The sequence below is a fragment of the Carettochelys insculpta genome, chromosome 5 (genome assembly GCF_033958435.1).
Source record: "Carettochelys insculpta isolate YL-2023 chromosome 5, ASM3395843v1, whole genome shotgun sequence".
NCBI classification, from domain to species: domain Eukaryota; kingdom Metazoa; phylum Chordata; order Testudines; family Carettochelyidae; genus Carettochelys; species Carettochelys insculpta.
In genome coordinates this window covers 42,547,070-42,564,148 of record NC_134141.1, presented here as the reverse complement: position 1 = coordinate 42,564,148, position 17,079 = coordinate 42,547,070, and the positions used below count along the sequence as shown (strand labels likewise).

The 17,079-nt window shown below is 40.5% G+C and overlaps 1 protein-coding gene across 2 annotated transcripts in view; it reads right to left on the bottom strand.

The window, feature by feature from the left end:
- Nucleotides 1-2,695: 2,695 nt before the first annotated feature.
- Nucleotides 2,696-17,079, bottom strand: part of SRFBP1 (serum response factor binding protein 1) — a 151,089-nt gene continuing 136,705 nt past the window's right edge. For both annotated transcript variants that reach the window (XM_074994997.1, XM_074994998.1), the window contains 4 exons: nucleotides 8,382-8,463; nucleotides 5,742-6,483; nucleotides 5,236-5,273; nucleotides 2,696-3,949 (listed from right to left, as the gene is read on the bottom strand). In XM_074994997.1, coding sequence (XP_074851098.1) covers nucleotides 3,759-3,949; nucleotides 5,236-5,273; nucleotides 5,742-6,483; nucleotides 8,382-8,463 — 1,053 coding nt within the window. In that variant the 3' untranslated portion in view covers nucleotides 2,696-3,758. The remainder of the gene's footprint in view (nucleotides 3,950-5,235; nucleotides 5,274-5,741; nucleotides 6,484-8,381; nucleotides 8,464-17,079) is intronic.

Genomic DNA, 17,079 nt, shown 5'->3' with positions numbered 1-17,079 from the left:
ATACAATACACTCAAATATATTTCAAGTTAGGAATTGCAACCCAGTTTAATACCAGTGTAAGCATGGCCTTTTACTGACTGCATGCCCTGAGCCCAAAACATAATCCTTTGTCTCGCATGCCAGGTGACTTCAGGTACCCAGGCTGGCCAGGACTACGTAGTATACTCAGAATTATTTATTGGCGAGAGCATTCCTCCTGGTTCCCTATAAGCCTCAAAACACAGTGGACATGCTACTGCCCACATACTGACCCTCATCTTCAGTTTAGTGATTTGCTTGATATCAAAGAACAAGTCAGCCAGTCTAGAGTTAGAACTTATAGTCTCATCCAAAGCCCATTTAAGACACTGGAAAGAGCTTCCCAATGACTGCAATGGATTTTGGATCAGGCACTGAGTATCCTAATACCAAATCTAATTCTATATCTAACTATGTTGCCTATGAAACTTAAATATGTTTGTGGTGGAGTTTTCAAATCTTTAAAATGGGGACAGCAATACCAGTATTTCTCTAATCTCTCAAAGTAACTATGTCTGCTGATTTTATAAAGAACTGTGTCCTCTATTTTCATTTCAAGCTATTGATACATATTTGCAATCTGAATTGCAAGCAGCTGATGACATATAAAGAGACTGAATGTCTCTTCTGTCCACGGTACTAAACATTGATTTCACTTTGAATCATGCAGCTTGTTACAGCTTGTTAGGAGCCTTTTCGGAAAATCAATCATGATTAAAACGGGAGAAATATGTAGACCCTTATATGTTTTCAGATTAATTTGGCCATAGGTTTGCCACGGAGTAACAGAGATACAAATCACTTAAGCAATAGGTATACTTACTTTGCCTGTTATTTTCTGAACTAGAATGCTTATGAACTCAGTGTTAACCTTCAGATAAACCCACTAAGTTCCTCAGTTTAAAAGAGTTGTTCTCTTGCAGAAATGCACCCTGGTGTGACCCAAATTTTGTGTAAGTGGGGGGTCTAGCTTTTTCCATGGCAGAATGCATGTTCTGCAGCTGGAGAACCAGCAGAAAGGAAATCCGGGGGGTGGGGGGGTAGTTGGGAAGGGTTAAGCCTAATGCTGGGTTGGGGCCATGGGAGGGTGAAGGTGGGGGGCTAAACCCGGGGTGGGTTAGGGCTGTGGGGGGGCAAGGGGTGGAGTTGAGCCAGAGCTGTGGGAGGGGTGGTGAGCCACAGGGGTGGTGAGCTGGGCTGTGGGGGGTTTGAACCACGGTGGGGGCATTGAACTAGAGCTGCACGCGTGGGGGTGGGGCTTGAACTAAAGCTGTGGGAGGGGTTGAACAGAGGCTGCGCTTGGGGGGTTTAAACTGGGATGGGAGGATGAAACCGGGGCCATGCGTGGGGGGCTTGAACCAGGGTGGGGGTTGAACTGGAGCCACGTGCGTAGGGGGTTGACCCGGGATGGGAGCATGGAACCGGGGCTGCACACAGAGGGTTTAAACCAAGGCAGGGGGAGGGGGTAAGCCGGAGCGGCACATGATAGGTGGTGAGCTGGAGCCAGATCTGGGTGTGGGGGTTGGGGGTTAGCCAGAGCTGCACATGGGTGGTGAACCACCAGGGCGATTGAACCAGGGCTGGGGAGGTTGAGCCGGAGTCACACCTGAGGGGTGGTAAGCTAGAGACAGAGATGGGATGGGGGGCTGAGCTGGGGCTGTGCGGAGCTGGGGGGTCGAGGCAGGGGGAGTGAGTTAAGTGCACCTGGAAATTGCGCATTTCCAGGGTTTACTGTAGGAATCCGGGGTCAGTCACATAAGAGCAGGGTAGCATACTCTGGGGTCGTGGACTCTAAGACCTTACTGTAAAGCTGTCTATTGTGCTGTGCCTGGAACATGGGAGCCTCAGCCTGGGTATGGCCTTTATGCCCAAACTAACTAGCAATAACCATCTAATGGGTATTTTCTGGGCCTCAGAATGTGAAATTATGGCTGGATTTGTCTGATCAAAGCTTTCCTGTGAACGCTATGAAGCATTAAAAGGTCCTTTTGCAAACAAGGAGGTGCTAATATTTCAGATACTCCACCCTGCTGAGTACAGTGAAGTTTACAATTTATAGTTATAAAAATTCAGGAAGAGACTTTGTTAACTGCCAAGAAAAAACTAAATGAACCTGGCACTCCAGTGATATGTAAAGAGACAGTTCAGGATATAAATTTTTACAAACTAGCTGTATATTGTACACGATCTACATTGTTTCTTACATTTTTAAGTTTACAAGATTTTTTTAAATTAGTTTTCCATGACTATCAGTCACTTCTCAAAATTGGAAACTTTCACCTGCCTAGAAAAAAAAATAGCTCTGAAGACATTTTTGTAACAGGATTACAACTAACCAAAGGAAATAAAAAGTCTCCTCATCTTTGTTGAAACCAGAAAGATTGCACATCAAATGTTTGTTTGGACTAGTACTAAGCCTTTAAAAAGCTTCTTGTCTACAGTATGCAAAACAGTATTCTGGATAGTCCTTTCAAGAGGATAACTTTCTTCAAACCATTACTTTCTCTGAAGAAAAACACATGTTCAAAATAGAATGAACAAACTTCCTGTGTATAGCCACTGGCTGTTTACACAGTACAAGATTACTTTGAGCACCACACACACACTCTCTCTCTCTCTCCTCTCTCACCCACACACAGAGCCACCCACACCCCCCCCTCCACACACACACACACACACACACAGAGAGTAACATGATTCAGGGAGAAAGTAACTTTGGATATAAGACACAAAACAAAAACATCAGAACACATCCTGCTGTATGGATAGCCAGGCATAGCATATAACATCCATATTATTAACCATGCATAAATTCTACGGAACTGATTCAGACCAAATGTGTGAAGGACTGTAGAACCCCTTAAGCCACAATGAGAAAGGGACAGTTACACTTAAGTTCACAGATCTTAAAATTAACTAATATGAAAGACCTTTAAAGAAAAATATAGCTAAAATCTATCTAAAATCAATAGCTGATCTATATTTCTGCTTGTCTGATTATGGAATTTACCAAACATCTACAGAGCTAACAGAGTCTCAACTTCTTCCACTTAAAACAAGAGTAAATATTTTGATGTTTTAACATATGTTTTAATGAACTATTTTAACAATGTTTTCTTATACAGGAGCACCTCCCTATCTCTTCGAATATTGAAGCCGTTAAATAGTTCTCTTGAATTTACTTTACATGTAGAATTCCACAGAGGAACAAGAAGAAAGCACATTGATAATTCCTACTACTCAGGGGCAAAACGTATCTCCATAAACTGCTTCCTGACTTCATTGTGGGTTTCACAAGTAGTAGCACTACAGAACTGAATTCTTGAACATGTACTGTGTGACATTCCCATGACTCAACATAGCACAAAGGAGCAAGCGAAACAATCTCCATTATAAACAAATCTGGAATAACTTTTTTCCATGCCAAAAAGCTTTTAAAACATTACAACACTGACCTACAAGATTAGGGTACTATAATGAAAATATTTAGTTTACAAAACCAAGTAGGTCTAATTTGAAAAAGGCGCTAGTTCTCAAACACTGTGAAATGTTTAATTTCCAAACAACTTTGCATGTATTATCTCAATCAAAAAGATAAATATTCTCTTTGCAATCTATAACATCAGCGACACAAAGGTCCAGTCAAAACACAAGTTGCTATGTCTCAAAAGCAGATATACAATTAGATGGGAATTATATCAACCTTCTTTAAAAATACGAATTTATGTTAAAAAAAAGTTTAGTCATCATCAAATTTTATCTTTTTTCCCTGAAATGCTGTAATTTGAGACATTTGTTCCCGACGCTTCTTGCTTGCCTCCCAGGAAGGATGAAGTGGTTGCTCCAAATGCTCTTTTTTCTTTTCACATTTTATACCTGCAGCTTTACCAAGCTGTTTTCTCTTTTCCCATTGTTCATGTTTTGGAAAAGCTGTGCATGAAAACAATGCAAACCATTAGATGTAACTACATCATGAACAAGCATAAGAACAGGTAACACACACAATAAATACTTTAAGATAAGGGAAGGTATTTACTGGGAGCCAAAATAAGCAAGCCAATATATCACATATAAACTTCAACATCCATTCCTAATGACACACATAATACACAAATATAAAGACATGCTTATACTATGTTTTATTTTTTAGACACATAGGAAGGTTGCTAAAGAGGAAGGAAGATTATTCCTTGTGATGTGGCACCTGCCCCATGCTGGATTCGTGAGGTTAACAGAGCCCTAGGAAGGCTAGGCAGGAGGCAGCTAATCGCAAAAGGGCTTACAGGGCCAGGCAGAGCCATATAACAGCTGCAGGTTGTACCTTCTCCCATGAGTATATTCATGGATTAAGGTACTACAGGTTGAACCTCTCTTGTCCCGCACCCTCAGTACTTGACCAGCGCTGGATAAGAGAATTTGCCAGACCATGGGAGGTCGACAGTGTCTAGCACATTACCAATATTTGTACTGCTTACTGGGCTCTGAGAAGACATTTAGGAGTAAATTACATTTAAATAACAGCACAGAACACTGAGAGCCAGGACTCGTGGCTGAAAAGCTTAATGGGAACACAGGAAATTTAGCAACACCTATGATAAGTGGCTGTCTGGCTAATTAAAGTCATGCTGGATTACAGATGTTGTCAGATGAGAGAGTTCAAGATTAGAGAGGTTTAACCTGCATTTAACATGGGACAAGGTGGCAAAGTACAGAGCCGGACAATACTTGCTTTTGATATCTATTCCAAACTATGAAAATGTAGAACATCAAACAGTTTCTACAAGTTAAAGAGCAAGTGCAAACCTTGACTATTCAAACAAAAATCACTAAGGACCTGTTTATATGAACATTTAGCTCATTTAGACCCTGCACTGGCCTGCTGCAGACTAAGTGACCATGTACATTCACTGATGCACATTCACAGTTTGATAACTTGTTCTGGTGAGTGCTCTTTGAAATGTGACTAAACGAAAGCACATTTACATATTGTTAATGTATGTTAAGAGGGACCACAAGACAGCCTAATGAGGCTGTGGGGGAGGGGGTAAATTCTCACTCCAGCTTGCTGCAAGCTAACTGTTTTCATGCAGACAAGCCCTCAATCACAAGGTAAAATAAAACAGAATCTCTCACTGTAATTAGCCCTGCAGCGAGTTTGACATTACTTTTGGCATTTTGAAGAATTCAGATGGAGATGTAGTACCATGGAAACGTACCTGTCCTTCTGTTTTTGGAAGCCTGATCATTAACTCTTCTATAAAACAAGAAAATAATATTAAAGATCTTTCAAAAAGGAAACTATAATAAAAGATTTGTTTGAAAAATACAACCAACTCCACCATATTTGCTGGATAAGCTACATGGGAGAAGGGTCATAAACAGCTCTTGTTACTGGTTATCACTGTAACAAGTAATGTAAACCAATGCAAGAACTATATGTAATTTATCTTTTGAGTTCAGCTTTTATGAAAGTCAGGAACAGTTAGACTGCTGTGAGCAACTTTTAAAGAATTTCTGTTGATACTAACACATAAATAACCTTCCTGAGCTGGGAAGAATTTGAAAAATGTACAATGGCCAGAAAGAGTAATGTGACTGGATATATAATGCCAATACAAATACTCTAAGCAGTGATTGGCTCAAATTCAGTTCATTTGATGACAAATATTAGGAATTATGATAATTATTCTATAATTTCTCTGATTAAAGCAGAAAACAGTACCTCTTCATATTTTTGAATTTCTGATCTGCTCTGGACAGAGAACTGCAAAATACTGATTCCAGCTTCATTGCTTTTGTACTTGGTTTACTTTCTTTTGTGTTCACATCCTGCATCGTCATAAATTTGGAGTCCTTCGTTTTGTTTAATAATGCTTTCTTGAGTCTTTTCTTTTCCTTTGTGGAAGAAAGGTCACTATCTGCCACTTTCTTTTTCTTTTTCTTCACTTTGCCAATGAAGAAATCATCATTGCTGTCACTATCTTCAGAATTAGATGATTGATTATAAAATCTCTCTTCTGTGCTGTCATCAAAATACTCCTTGTTATCAAGTTCTTCCACATCACTAACATCACTGTTTGCTGTGTTTGTGATCCTGACCTCCTTTGCACTTCCCATTTTTTTTCTTTTCGGTGAGCCAGTTGTAATTTCTGTTTGATCCTGAACTACTGCATTTTTTCCTGCAGCTTCTGATGACAAATCACCTGAAGAATCTGTTTTTTCGACGTCCAAAATTTTCTGCTCATCTTCTCTACTGCAGATTTGTTTATCTTCTATGTTAGTGGCTGTTTGTACTGTCACCTTTGTTTTATCTTCTTGCAGTGTATGTGTTGGGTTATCTATACTGCTATTAGACTGCTGCAACAATTTAGGCTTTGGAGAAACCTGCTGTTCTGATTTATGCTCATCTGAAGACTGGATTTTAGGTGGCTTCTGTCTTGCATCCTTAAAGGCTTTTATAGCAGCTACAGAAATAATAATAAAGAAGTGTTATTGTACCACTATGACAATACATCCATTAATGGAAATAATGTTCAAGTGGCTATGAAACAAAGTTTGTAAGTTAGATCCACAATGCTGAACTAATGAGATTTCTGGGGCTTTCAATAGATCATATACCAAGTAAAGAAAAAGGCTTGAAGTAATGTCAAAGAGGAAAAGTGGGAAAAATCAGAACTGAGTTTCAGTCCAATTGCTGGAAGAATGTAGTGAACTTCTGAGCAACAGACGATTTACACTGCTTTGCGTTAATGTCAGGTGATATTTCAAGTGTGGAAAAACTGAAATCACAAATGCTATATACACGCATAATTATAGACACACAATGGTGCGTGTTATTAGCTAAGGTTATTTCCACCATAACCCTTTTTCACAAGCTAATTTTTTCTGAAACATTCACCTTTTGGCCTGGATTTTCTGTATCTGCTCTCCGCCCAACAAGAAGCACTAACCAGTGTGCCTCAGCCTACATCTGCCTGGTATACTACTGGTGGTGTGCAGAGTATGTGAATGCTGCAGTGAAAAAAAAACAAGCTCTGTCCATACATTTTGTTCAGCTATATTTATCAGCTAAAGGGTCTGATAGCAGGGAGAGGCTCCTGAAGCTCCCCTCTGCCAGAGCCTTTCACTGTGGTGAGGAAAGGTTCTGGCCGGAGGAAGTAGCGGGGAAAGGCTCCAGAATCAAGGGCCGCCTCCCCTCCGCCACAGTCTTTCCTCATAGCAGAGAAGGCTCTGGTAGCCCCATATGGTGGGAAAAGGCTCTGGGAGCTGCCACAGCCTCTCTCTGCTGCTGGGGCCTTTCCCTGTGGAAGGGCAGGTAGATGCAGCTCTCGCAGCAGGACATTTTACTGCTAAAAATATCAGGGTGTGCAACAGAGAGCTTGCTAGGGAATTCTAAGGGTTCTGACATTTCCTTACTCACCTACACAGTGCCTAGGTGTTTATACTGCTGTTTACATCCAGTGCAGCATAGAATCTATTCTGTAGATTTCAGGAAAATTCATTTCTTCATCCTCATTTTGTTCTTGATCGCTTGATAGTGAGACTGCCAGAGGTGCCAACTGTGCCAGTGACTTATGATAGAGACACAGAACTGACATAATTGTTTTAACTTCAATTTTAGCCATAATTTTTTATTCAGGTATGTATTGGCAGACATCTCTAAAAAGTGAAAGAACTAGGAAAGTGTGCTTCCAATCTCTAGTGAATATGTAATAGTTTAGGCTGGAAATGGGGAGCAAACTGCCTTAGGCTACCTTGAAAACCCCCACCTTAAATGTTTCCAGTATCGAGTCTTTTGCCTTAATATGTTGCAGCACCAATTTATCAGAGATTTCTAGATTTTTTATGAATAATACTAATCCCTCCTCTCTGTTAGGTGCTATGCAAGTGACACTTTTAGAACTATTAACTAGCTAAGAAATTTTTACAAAACTATTTTAGATTTCTGACTTCATCTCAGCTTGATGTCTTGAGTTTGGTAATACAAGTGTGTAACAATAAAAATGCCTACATGCAAACACTGAGTTAGAAGCAGAGAGAAATACGGAAACAATTTAATATTAAGCAAGAAGTGACCAATATATTCAGGCTACAAGCAGCCAGTTCATTATCAACATCCTAGATATCAGATTTTATAGTCTTATTAAAAATCCAGTTCCTTACAGAATACAGGAAGCCTCGTGTTAAGGACATAATCGTAAAACCTTTAACATTTCTCAGTGGGCAAAGACAAAAATCCTTATTTGAGACCAAGTGTAATCATACTACCTCTTCCAAAACAAAATTTTTAGGGATACAACAAGACAATGTGCCTTTAAACATGTACAAGCATTAGAAAAAGATGAGATTGTCTGCTTCATACCTTTAATATCAGCAATTTTTGTCTTCAGTAGTGGATGTGTTGCTAGTCTAGCAATTGCTCTGTCAGCTGCAGTGGAATTTGGCTGTATTAAAAAAATAAATAAATCAAGCAATTACCAAAAGAAACATTACACCGAGATAAGGTGATTGTACAGACCATTGAAAATGAACCAAACTCCAAAACAGCACAAGTTTAAATGTTACCTACCCACCTCACAATTGTCTTAAATTAAAATCTTACATTATCCCAGGACTGTGAAAAAATTGGACTATGGGGCTACTGATAGCATCACAAGTATACAGCACTGCACTTGTCTTATTGTTAAATTAACTGATATGATATTTATGTTTAAGAATAGTTAGTCTGCACATCTTCCACGCTTGACTAACATACTACCATTTTGTACTATATTGCTCTACAACAATTATAACAAAAAAGGCTGAAGACTATATACACCTTGGCTGGAGAGATAGCTACTATTAAGTTAGATAATATTGTTCATTTTCTTTCTTTGCTAGAGCCCTATAGACTAAATTGAAGCCATTACTATTATTTGCAATAGCACTCAGCATGATATTAAGCACCTTCCAAATCTGAGACAACATTGCTCACTGTCCAAGAACTTTCCAATCTCAAAGGTAAACTGACAAAGGCGTAGAGTAAAAATTGACATATCTAAGGAAGACAGTTAAAGTAAGCAGTTTGAAAAATACAAAACACTTGTGTTTTTTAAATAGAGGTTGCTAGATTTCTCTTCTTCCTCTTGGTGGTCATTCAATAATGAGTAGGACATCTTCATGTAATTCCGCTATTTGTGAGCGCATTGGTGGCTGATCAGCCTGATTCTGGAGCCACAGGTCTTATCACAGAAGGGGCAGGTGTTGATAGTTGTTAGAGAAACACAGGGCAATTTTTGCTGCTCTTTTCTTCTTCTCCATCTCTCCTCATCTGCACGACAGTGGGAGTTCTCACAGGTGACAGCTCTCCCCAGGGGACGGTCCTGGGCAAGGTTCCCCCAGGCGTCAACACAAATGATGCACTTTTTCATGTGTGCCTTCAGCATGTCCTTATATCGCTTCCTCTGGTCCCTAATGCTCCTCTGCCCTTCCTTCAATTTCAAAAACAGAATGTTTTAGGAAGCGCTGATCAGACATCTGAACCACATATCCAGTCCAACAAAGTTGTTGGTGAATGATAATTGCTTCAATGCTGGTCATGTTTGACTCTTGCAGGATGCTAGTGTTCGTGCACTTATCCTCCCAAGAGATATTTAGGAATTTCCTGAGGCAGCATTGATGATACTGTTTAAGTGCCTTCAAATGATGCTTGTATGTTGTCCAGGTTTCACAGGCATTCAGTATCATGGTAATAACTACTGTGCAGTATAGAAGGAGCTTTGTCTTGGCACAGATGTCCTGGTTTTCAAAGACCCCTTGCCTCAGATGGGCAAAAGCAGAGCGTGCACAGCTCAGACGATGCTGGATTTCTCCATCAATGTTGACATTAGCAGAAAGATGACTTCCAATGCTCCTATTTTCCAGCAGTTCTCCATTGACTTCAATAGGCAGTACATGAGATTGTCTCATTGGTGAGGGTTGGTGGAGCACGTTGGTCTTTTTGACGTTCAGTGTGAGGTCGAGATTCTTGTATGCATTGGTGAAGGTGCAGCAACCATGTTGTCATCTGTGTATTGGATCTCTGTGATCAAGGCCATGGGGGTCTTGTTTTCAGCTGTCAGTCTTCTGAGACTGAAAAGCTTCCCGTTCATTCTATGGACAATCTTCACACCATCTGGATGCTTTGCATCAAGGAGGAGATGGGACATAGCAATGAAGATGCAGAAAAGTGATGGGACAATGGCACAGCTTTGTTTAACTCCCATTTTGATCTTAAAGGAGTCACTTTGGGATTTGCTATTGATCAATACTGTGGCAGTCATGTTGTTGTGAGGCAGATTCAAAATGCTCATGAATTTTTTGGGCAGATGATCTTTGAGAGGATGATCCAGAGGGCGCTATGATTGATTAAGTCTAACACTTTGATTAGGTTGATGAAACTTGTGTATAAGACATGGCTTTGTTCACAACATTTTTGATGCAGTTGCTGGGTGCTGAAGATCATGTCCACTGTTCCCTGGAATGGTTGGAAGTGACATTAGGATTCTGGGAGAATTTCTTCTGAGTGGCAGGAATCTGTTTCAAGGATTCAAACTAAGATCTTCTCTGTTGTTGTCAAGAGGGAGATACCACAATAGTTTCCATAGTCTAACCTGTTGCCGTTCTTGATGAAACTGATGATCAGTGTGTCTCTAAACTCTCACAGCATCTGCTCCCTATCCCAGATCTTGAGAATCAGAAGGTGGAGTTGTTTGTGGAGCTCTGGCCTGCCTTCTTCGAAGACTTTGGTGGGAATTCCACCTCATCCAGTTGCCTTATTTCACTTCATCACTTTGATGAGAGCTGGGACCTCATTCAGTGTTGGAAGTGTTGCAAGATCATCCCTCTGCAGCTGCTGAGGGATTTGGTCAAGGGACCACGGCTGAGGGATAGTTCGAGAGCTCATTACAGTGCTCCCTCCAGCAAGAAGCAATTGCTTCATTGTCTTTCAAGAGCTGGGGACAGGAGACTCCCAAACATCGTGGATCCCATGCCATTGGACGTGCGCCTTCTATCCATCAAGGATCATGTGGTGGCTGCAGTGCAACAGTCTTCTCATGTTAAAAGTCACACAAAGGCTTCTTCCTATTTACTAGTCTCTGGATCATCACCTTGCTGTGGCAAGTGAGCTTGCGTGTTCCAATGAACCCGAGAGCAATGCTGTGGGGAGTCTTGTACCCCTGGCAGGGTCACCCATGGTGGCAAGGTTAAGAGGGAGAGTCCAGACGAAGAGCGATCCTAAAAGTCCTTATCAGCAGAACAGGAAGAGGATAGCAAGGGTAATGCTACAACAGCTAGAAGATTTAGCTGGTGTTGCTTGGGTCCTTCAGAGTAGAGAGCTAGCCACATGTGGGAGCAGGAGTCAGGGCAGGGGCTTGGTGATGTAGGGGGGCTCAGGGCAGGGAGTGGGGGGTGGTTTTTGGTATCTCCCCAGGGCCAGCCCAGGGCGACAAGTGGCTGAATACCCTGCCTACTGGCTTCTTCTGACCCTAACCCTAACCCTTTGCCTGGCCTGGGTTTGGAAGGAGTTCATGAAGCTCAGGTGGAGACTCCCTGGGATTGGGTGGGATGGCAGTGGGCCATGGTGGCAGATGGAGGCTCCCTGGTGCTGGCCAGGGCAGTTAGGGTTGCTGGGTACAGTGGCCAACAACTGTCAGAGCCCCGCCTCCCAATCATTCACTTTGTTCCCAGTGCAGCTGCCCCTCTGTGCTCATTCCAGGCATCTCCCATTATTTTGGCACAACTTTGCTTTAAGTTATGGCAAGGGGAAGCTGCAAACCAAATTTGGTGGTCCTAGATCTTACTGTTTAGAAACAGTTCTTGAACAAAGAGAAGGTTAACAATGGTCAGATGAAAGGGCAAGGATGGTATCAGGGTTTGTGGTTTTGTATGAAAAGACAGGAAAGCCAGAAGACAATTTGGGTGTCATGGAGGCAAGAGGAAAAATGTATAGAAATTGGAGTTAGAATACTATAGCTGGTGTCTCCTTTACTGCCCTTGTGATTTTAAGTTCCTAGTTCTTTGAATGGTGGAAGACAACAGGCAGTTATTAGAAAGACTGTTTATCACTTTACTATAAAAGGTCTTAAATGATAATACTGCTTGGGAAGGCATCTTGGATCCAGGATGGATTTTGTGGTGCAGAGGAGAACAGGTGAGCGGGGGGGGGAGGGAGAGACAACCAAAACCAGCACAGGTAATTTCTCAGCGTTTATCACCTGGAATGTGGGAGGACCCAGGTTTAAATTTTTGGGCTGCTTTTTTCGGAGCAGGTATTAGAACCTATGTCTCCCACATCCCAGCTGAGTGTCTTAAACATCAAGCTACAGAAAACACTAAGGTGAGGGTCTCTCCCTCACTACATATTAGAATGAAAACAAAATTTTGAAATTTCTAACCTCTTTGGAAACAAATGTTTTCTGGCCAGTATTAGGCAAAATATCACAAGAGAGTAAGGCAAACTCAGTATCTTAGCACAAGCCCTCTGTTCAGGTCATACTTTTTGTTTGATGTGATGATTTGCTCACCTTGGGAGTAATTTCCCTTCTCCCCAATCCCTCCCCCCATTAAAGAAATCCTTCCTCAAGTTTAGGAAAGCTGTGAAACTCTTCTCTTTTCAGACAGTCTACCACACTCTGAACAGTGGCCAGAGAAGATGGCTTAACAGACATAATATTCCATCTTCACGGGGCCTCAGCTGGCTTACTCTGAGGATGGTTTGGCCTAGAAAGCATGAAGCCTGAATCCAGATCCTATGGGACAATGATGCATTCTGCTACCAGACTGCTAGGACAGACCACTCATATTGCTGAAGATCAAAAATGTATTTTTTGGAGATTTTTCTATAACTGGAAAATATCCTTTTTTCTTAATTAATATACTTTCCTCCTCAGCCATTTCCTGTGGATTTAGAAAGGCTATACCATAAAGTTCACAAAGCAGCAGTAGCTTCTGTGCAACATCTGGTGTTCTTTAATTCAAATATTTATGGAAAAGGGTTTATTTGCCAGCTCATATGGCATACTCATTTTTCTTATATAAAAATACCCATAAACAGTATCTACATTAGGAGATAGCAACCATACACATGCAACGTGACACTTTTATCTTTAAATACTTCCTATATTTTGATTTGGGGCACAGCCATATGGAAAAACAAATTGAACTTAAGCATTTTTTTATTATACAAAACACTGACAGAAAATTGAATTTAGAAGGAAAAATGTTAAATTTACCCCTGGAGGAAAAACCACTAAATTTGATTATTTATGCACATGTTGGACTGGCAAATACTACTTCTATCACTTGGCACTAACGCCTGACTTTAACGCAAGAGTCTCAAAGCATTCTGAATGGTAGACATTACCCCCATTTTACAGACTGAGAAACTGAAGCACAGAATTAACTCCTGTGACTTGCCTGAAGTCATAAAGAAAGTCTCTGGCCTGCAATAAGAAAATCCAGTCTCCCTGGCTCTCTATCAAGTAGTTCAGAGTTACAAAACCCAGTATTTACTTAGATGTGCATGAATAGAAATTTTATTTTTTGGTATTTCATTAGCTGTTTTCTATCTAACACAGAACATGCCAAACTAAAAATGATGTTAAAAGAATGCAAAACAAACTATCCTGAAATACTTATGCCTGTATTGCACAACCACATCTTCTTGTGTATACATATTATGACAATACATAAATGAATCTCCAAATATTGTTTCCATAGGAGCCTCATCCCTCATTCAACCTACAGGGTGCATCTACACTAGGAACTAACTTAAAAGTTAACTTCAAAGATAGGCACTACATCGAAGAAGCCAGCACAAAGTCTATACACATTTTCCCTTACTTTGAAGTTAACTTTGAAGTAGGGGCCCCAGCTTTCAAGTCCTTACTCCGTTCCCAGGAATGGAGTAGTGCCCTACTTCCAAGTTTAACTTTGAAGAAGGGTGTGTGTAGATGCTCTACTTCGACGTTATTTACGTCAAAGTAAGCAACTTCGAAGTTATTTTGTAGTGGAGACATAGCCCCAGCAATTGCCTCCTTCTGTGCTCAACATCCAACCTGGCCTCACTGAGTGATGCTTTCATCTATTTTGATTTATCACAACATAGAAAGGAATCCACTGGTTAAAGTCCCAACCTGATGTTTTTATGCTAAGATAATTTTCACACTTTCAAACTATTTGGATGTATATGTAGAATAACGATTCTTCAAACTGAGCTAGGGATGGGGAGATAGGCAATGGAAAGGAAAGGTGCACTACTGCAGCTACAGAAGTCTCACTCTGCTGACTCAGCCTGTGCAATGCTGGAGCAGCTGTCAAGAGTCAAGGGGTAGTATGGAGTGTAGGGACAACATGGAGCGACCTTCATAAGCCTTAAGTAGCATTGTAGGTGAGATGTTCCCTTTCAGCAGCTGCCTGAGTGAGCAAACAACTTAGCATGAGCCTGAGTAAATAACAGAGACTGACCTTAGCATTTTTGAGTAGGCTTACAAAATGTTTTCAGCTGTAGCTGACATCTGTCCACAGGGGAGCTGGAACAATTTGTATAGTAGGAGTGTTGCTGTTGGAAACCATGCATTTGGTGTTTATTACGGCTTCAAGCCTGGGGTGCTGCAGCACCTCTAGTTTAAAGCACCACTGTCTCTCCACTGTGACTGCACCAACTTAAGGATTTTGTGAACGATTAGCAAGAGGATATGCAAAAAACCACCCTAGACTTTACTGAACCATTTCACACAAGAAGTCAATTCATGCAGGCAATCTTAAAGCCCCCTTTGGTTTCTGTCAATTAACTTTTTCAAGATAGTCTTTGTAAGAGAAAAGCCTAGAACAGCAGTTCTCAAACTTCACTGCATCATGACTCCCTTCTGACAACTAAATCATTACATTATTCAGCAGGGCAGAAAGAGAAGCTCAGGCTTCAGCTCTGAGTTCCAGCGAGTGTTAAACTGGTCCTGAAGACCCCTTTCAGATGGAGTTTCAATCCACTTTTGGATCCTGACCCACAGTTTGAGAACCACTGGTTTAGAGCCGAGGCCATTTTTGGTAACCAGGGATTGTCCTGAGCCGGCTTCTGCTTATTAACAAACATGAATATTGAAATTTAGAGCATGAGACAGCAGTCTGGAGAGCTTCCCTGCTACTTTTGCTGTCCCTGCGCCACAAAGGAGAATACTTCCAGATAAGAGTCAACAGAACTGATGCCAGTCAAAGTCTGGCACAAAGCTGTAGGCCTGAATATCAAACTTTATGAGCACGGTTGAAGAGTAAGCACATTCCCCTATTCCAAATGTGTGGAATCAGGACAAGGATAACTGCTTTAACATGTTCCATGCATTTAGGCCTATTCCTCTTATAAAGTGAATTATATCCCAAAAATATTGGAGATTGTGCATACTGTCCTCTGAATACACCACTGCTGCTCCTGACTCTCCCTCTTCCTCCCCTCAAAACAAAAGAATGAATATATGTGAATACATATATAAACTTATATAATTCAACCCTCTTCTTTCAACAAACATAGGTACTGGAACTGGGTATGCTGCCATATCCCCTAGTTTGATGTGGATTCCATCAGATGCAGGTTTTACAAAAACAAAAAACCTAAAAACCCACAGTTTGGTTCAGTGGCTTTTAGCACCTTTACTTCACAAACACACACCCCTGTCCAGACAACTTTCCAAAATGTATCCCTTGAATATACTCTAGGAAGGGGAACAAAGAAAAAAACTTCATATCCCACCAGAATGCCACAAATGGTTTTCCTATGATAGTGGCTTATAGATGTTTTCTTTGAAGGATTTGATGCAAAACACACCACTGTTACAACCTTTTAACAACACAAGGGAAAATTCAGAGGCATGACATTGCCTGGAATGAAGCAAAGTTTTTTCCCATCAAAGTTTAGGGAAACAAATAAAAACCCACCCATCAAACCTTCTTCCCTCCAACTCTTACTTGGATTTATATTAATTGGGCTGATAGTATTAACATGACATAATATACCAAACCTCGAAAATGAATGACTTCCATGAGACTTCAATGCACTTTACAAGCTTTGATAAAAAATAGTCAATATCATTCCAGTGGATTAACTTGGCAAAATTAAATTTAGCTACCCTACACCTCTGAGTTTGGCAATTTTTTAGACTGTGAAACAGCCATAGAAAGATTAAGTGGTCTGGATAGTGACACCACAGTGATCTATGACAGAGCTTGGAATAAAAATCAGCCCTCCCAAATGCAAATTCTGTGCTTGAGCTACAAGCCATTAGGATTCTTAATTTCTTTTTGTCCACAAATTCAACACTACAGCATGCATATAATCTGAGTTAACCTATTCACTCAGTTTACCTGTTCAGCCCTAGATTGATATGGCAGTCATTCTGATTGGTATTTTATGATTTTTATTGGAAAAAATCCATATCAGAAACTAGGTGGATTGTATAATCTGCATATCTGATTTCACAAAAAGTTCCTAGGTGTTGAAAACAATGCATTACACAATACCACTGAATTCTTATCAGTAAGGATACAGGCACATTTGTTCCAAGAATACTAGATTTACAAATAAATACTGAAAGTAATTTGGATTATCCAGTTTTGTGAATTTCCAGCTCTCTAATCACTCTAGGTTTTGCTGCCAATCTTAAATTTAGTAATGTTAGAAAAAGTATTAGAATATTAAATACCTATAAGAATTCACATAGAAGAGAGACTGCAGTGGTATTTAGTCATTGGGATTACATATTTGTACAACTCTTTGAAAAGTTAAAGAACTATGTTATTGTGAAATATTTTTACTCTATGGGTTTTTCATTTCTGAACACAAAACTTGGCTAAAAAGGAAGGGCTAGCAATTCATACAAATAAGGAGATAATTACCAGTGATTGTACTGTATCAACTCAACGTGGTCAAATAACAGAGCCGAGCAAAGATTGTACTTGTAAGTGGGTTCAGAAGCTGTATAGCATATGTAGAAAAATCTTACTTAAAAAGATTTGTTACATAATTGGAATACATTCATGAGGCATATTGT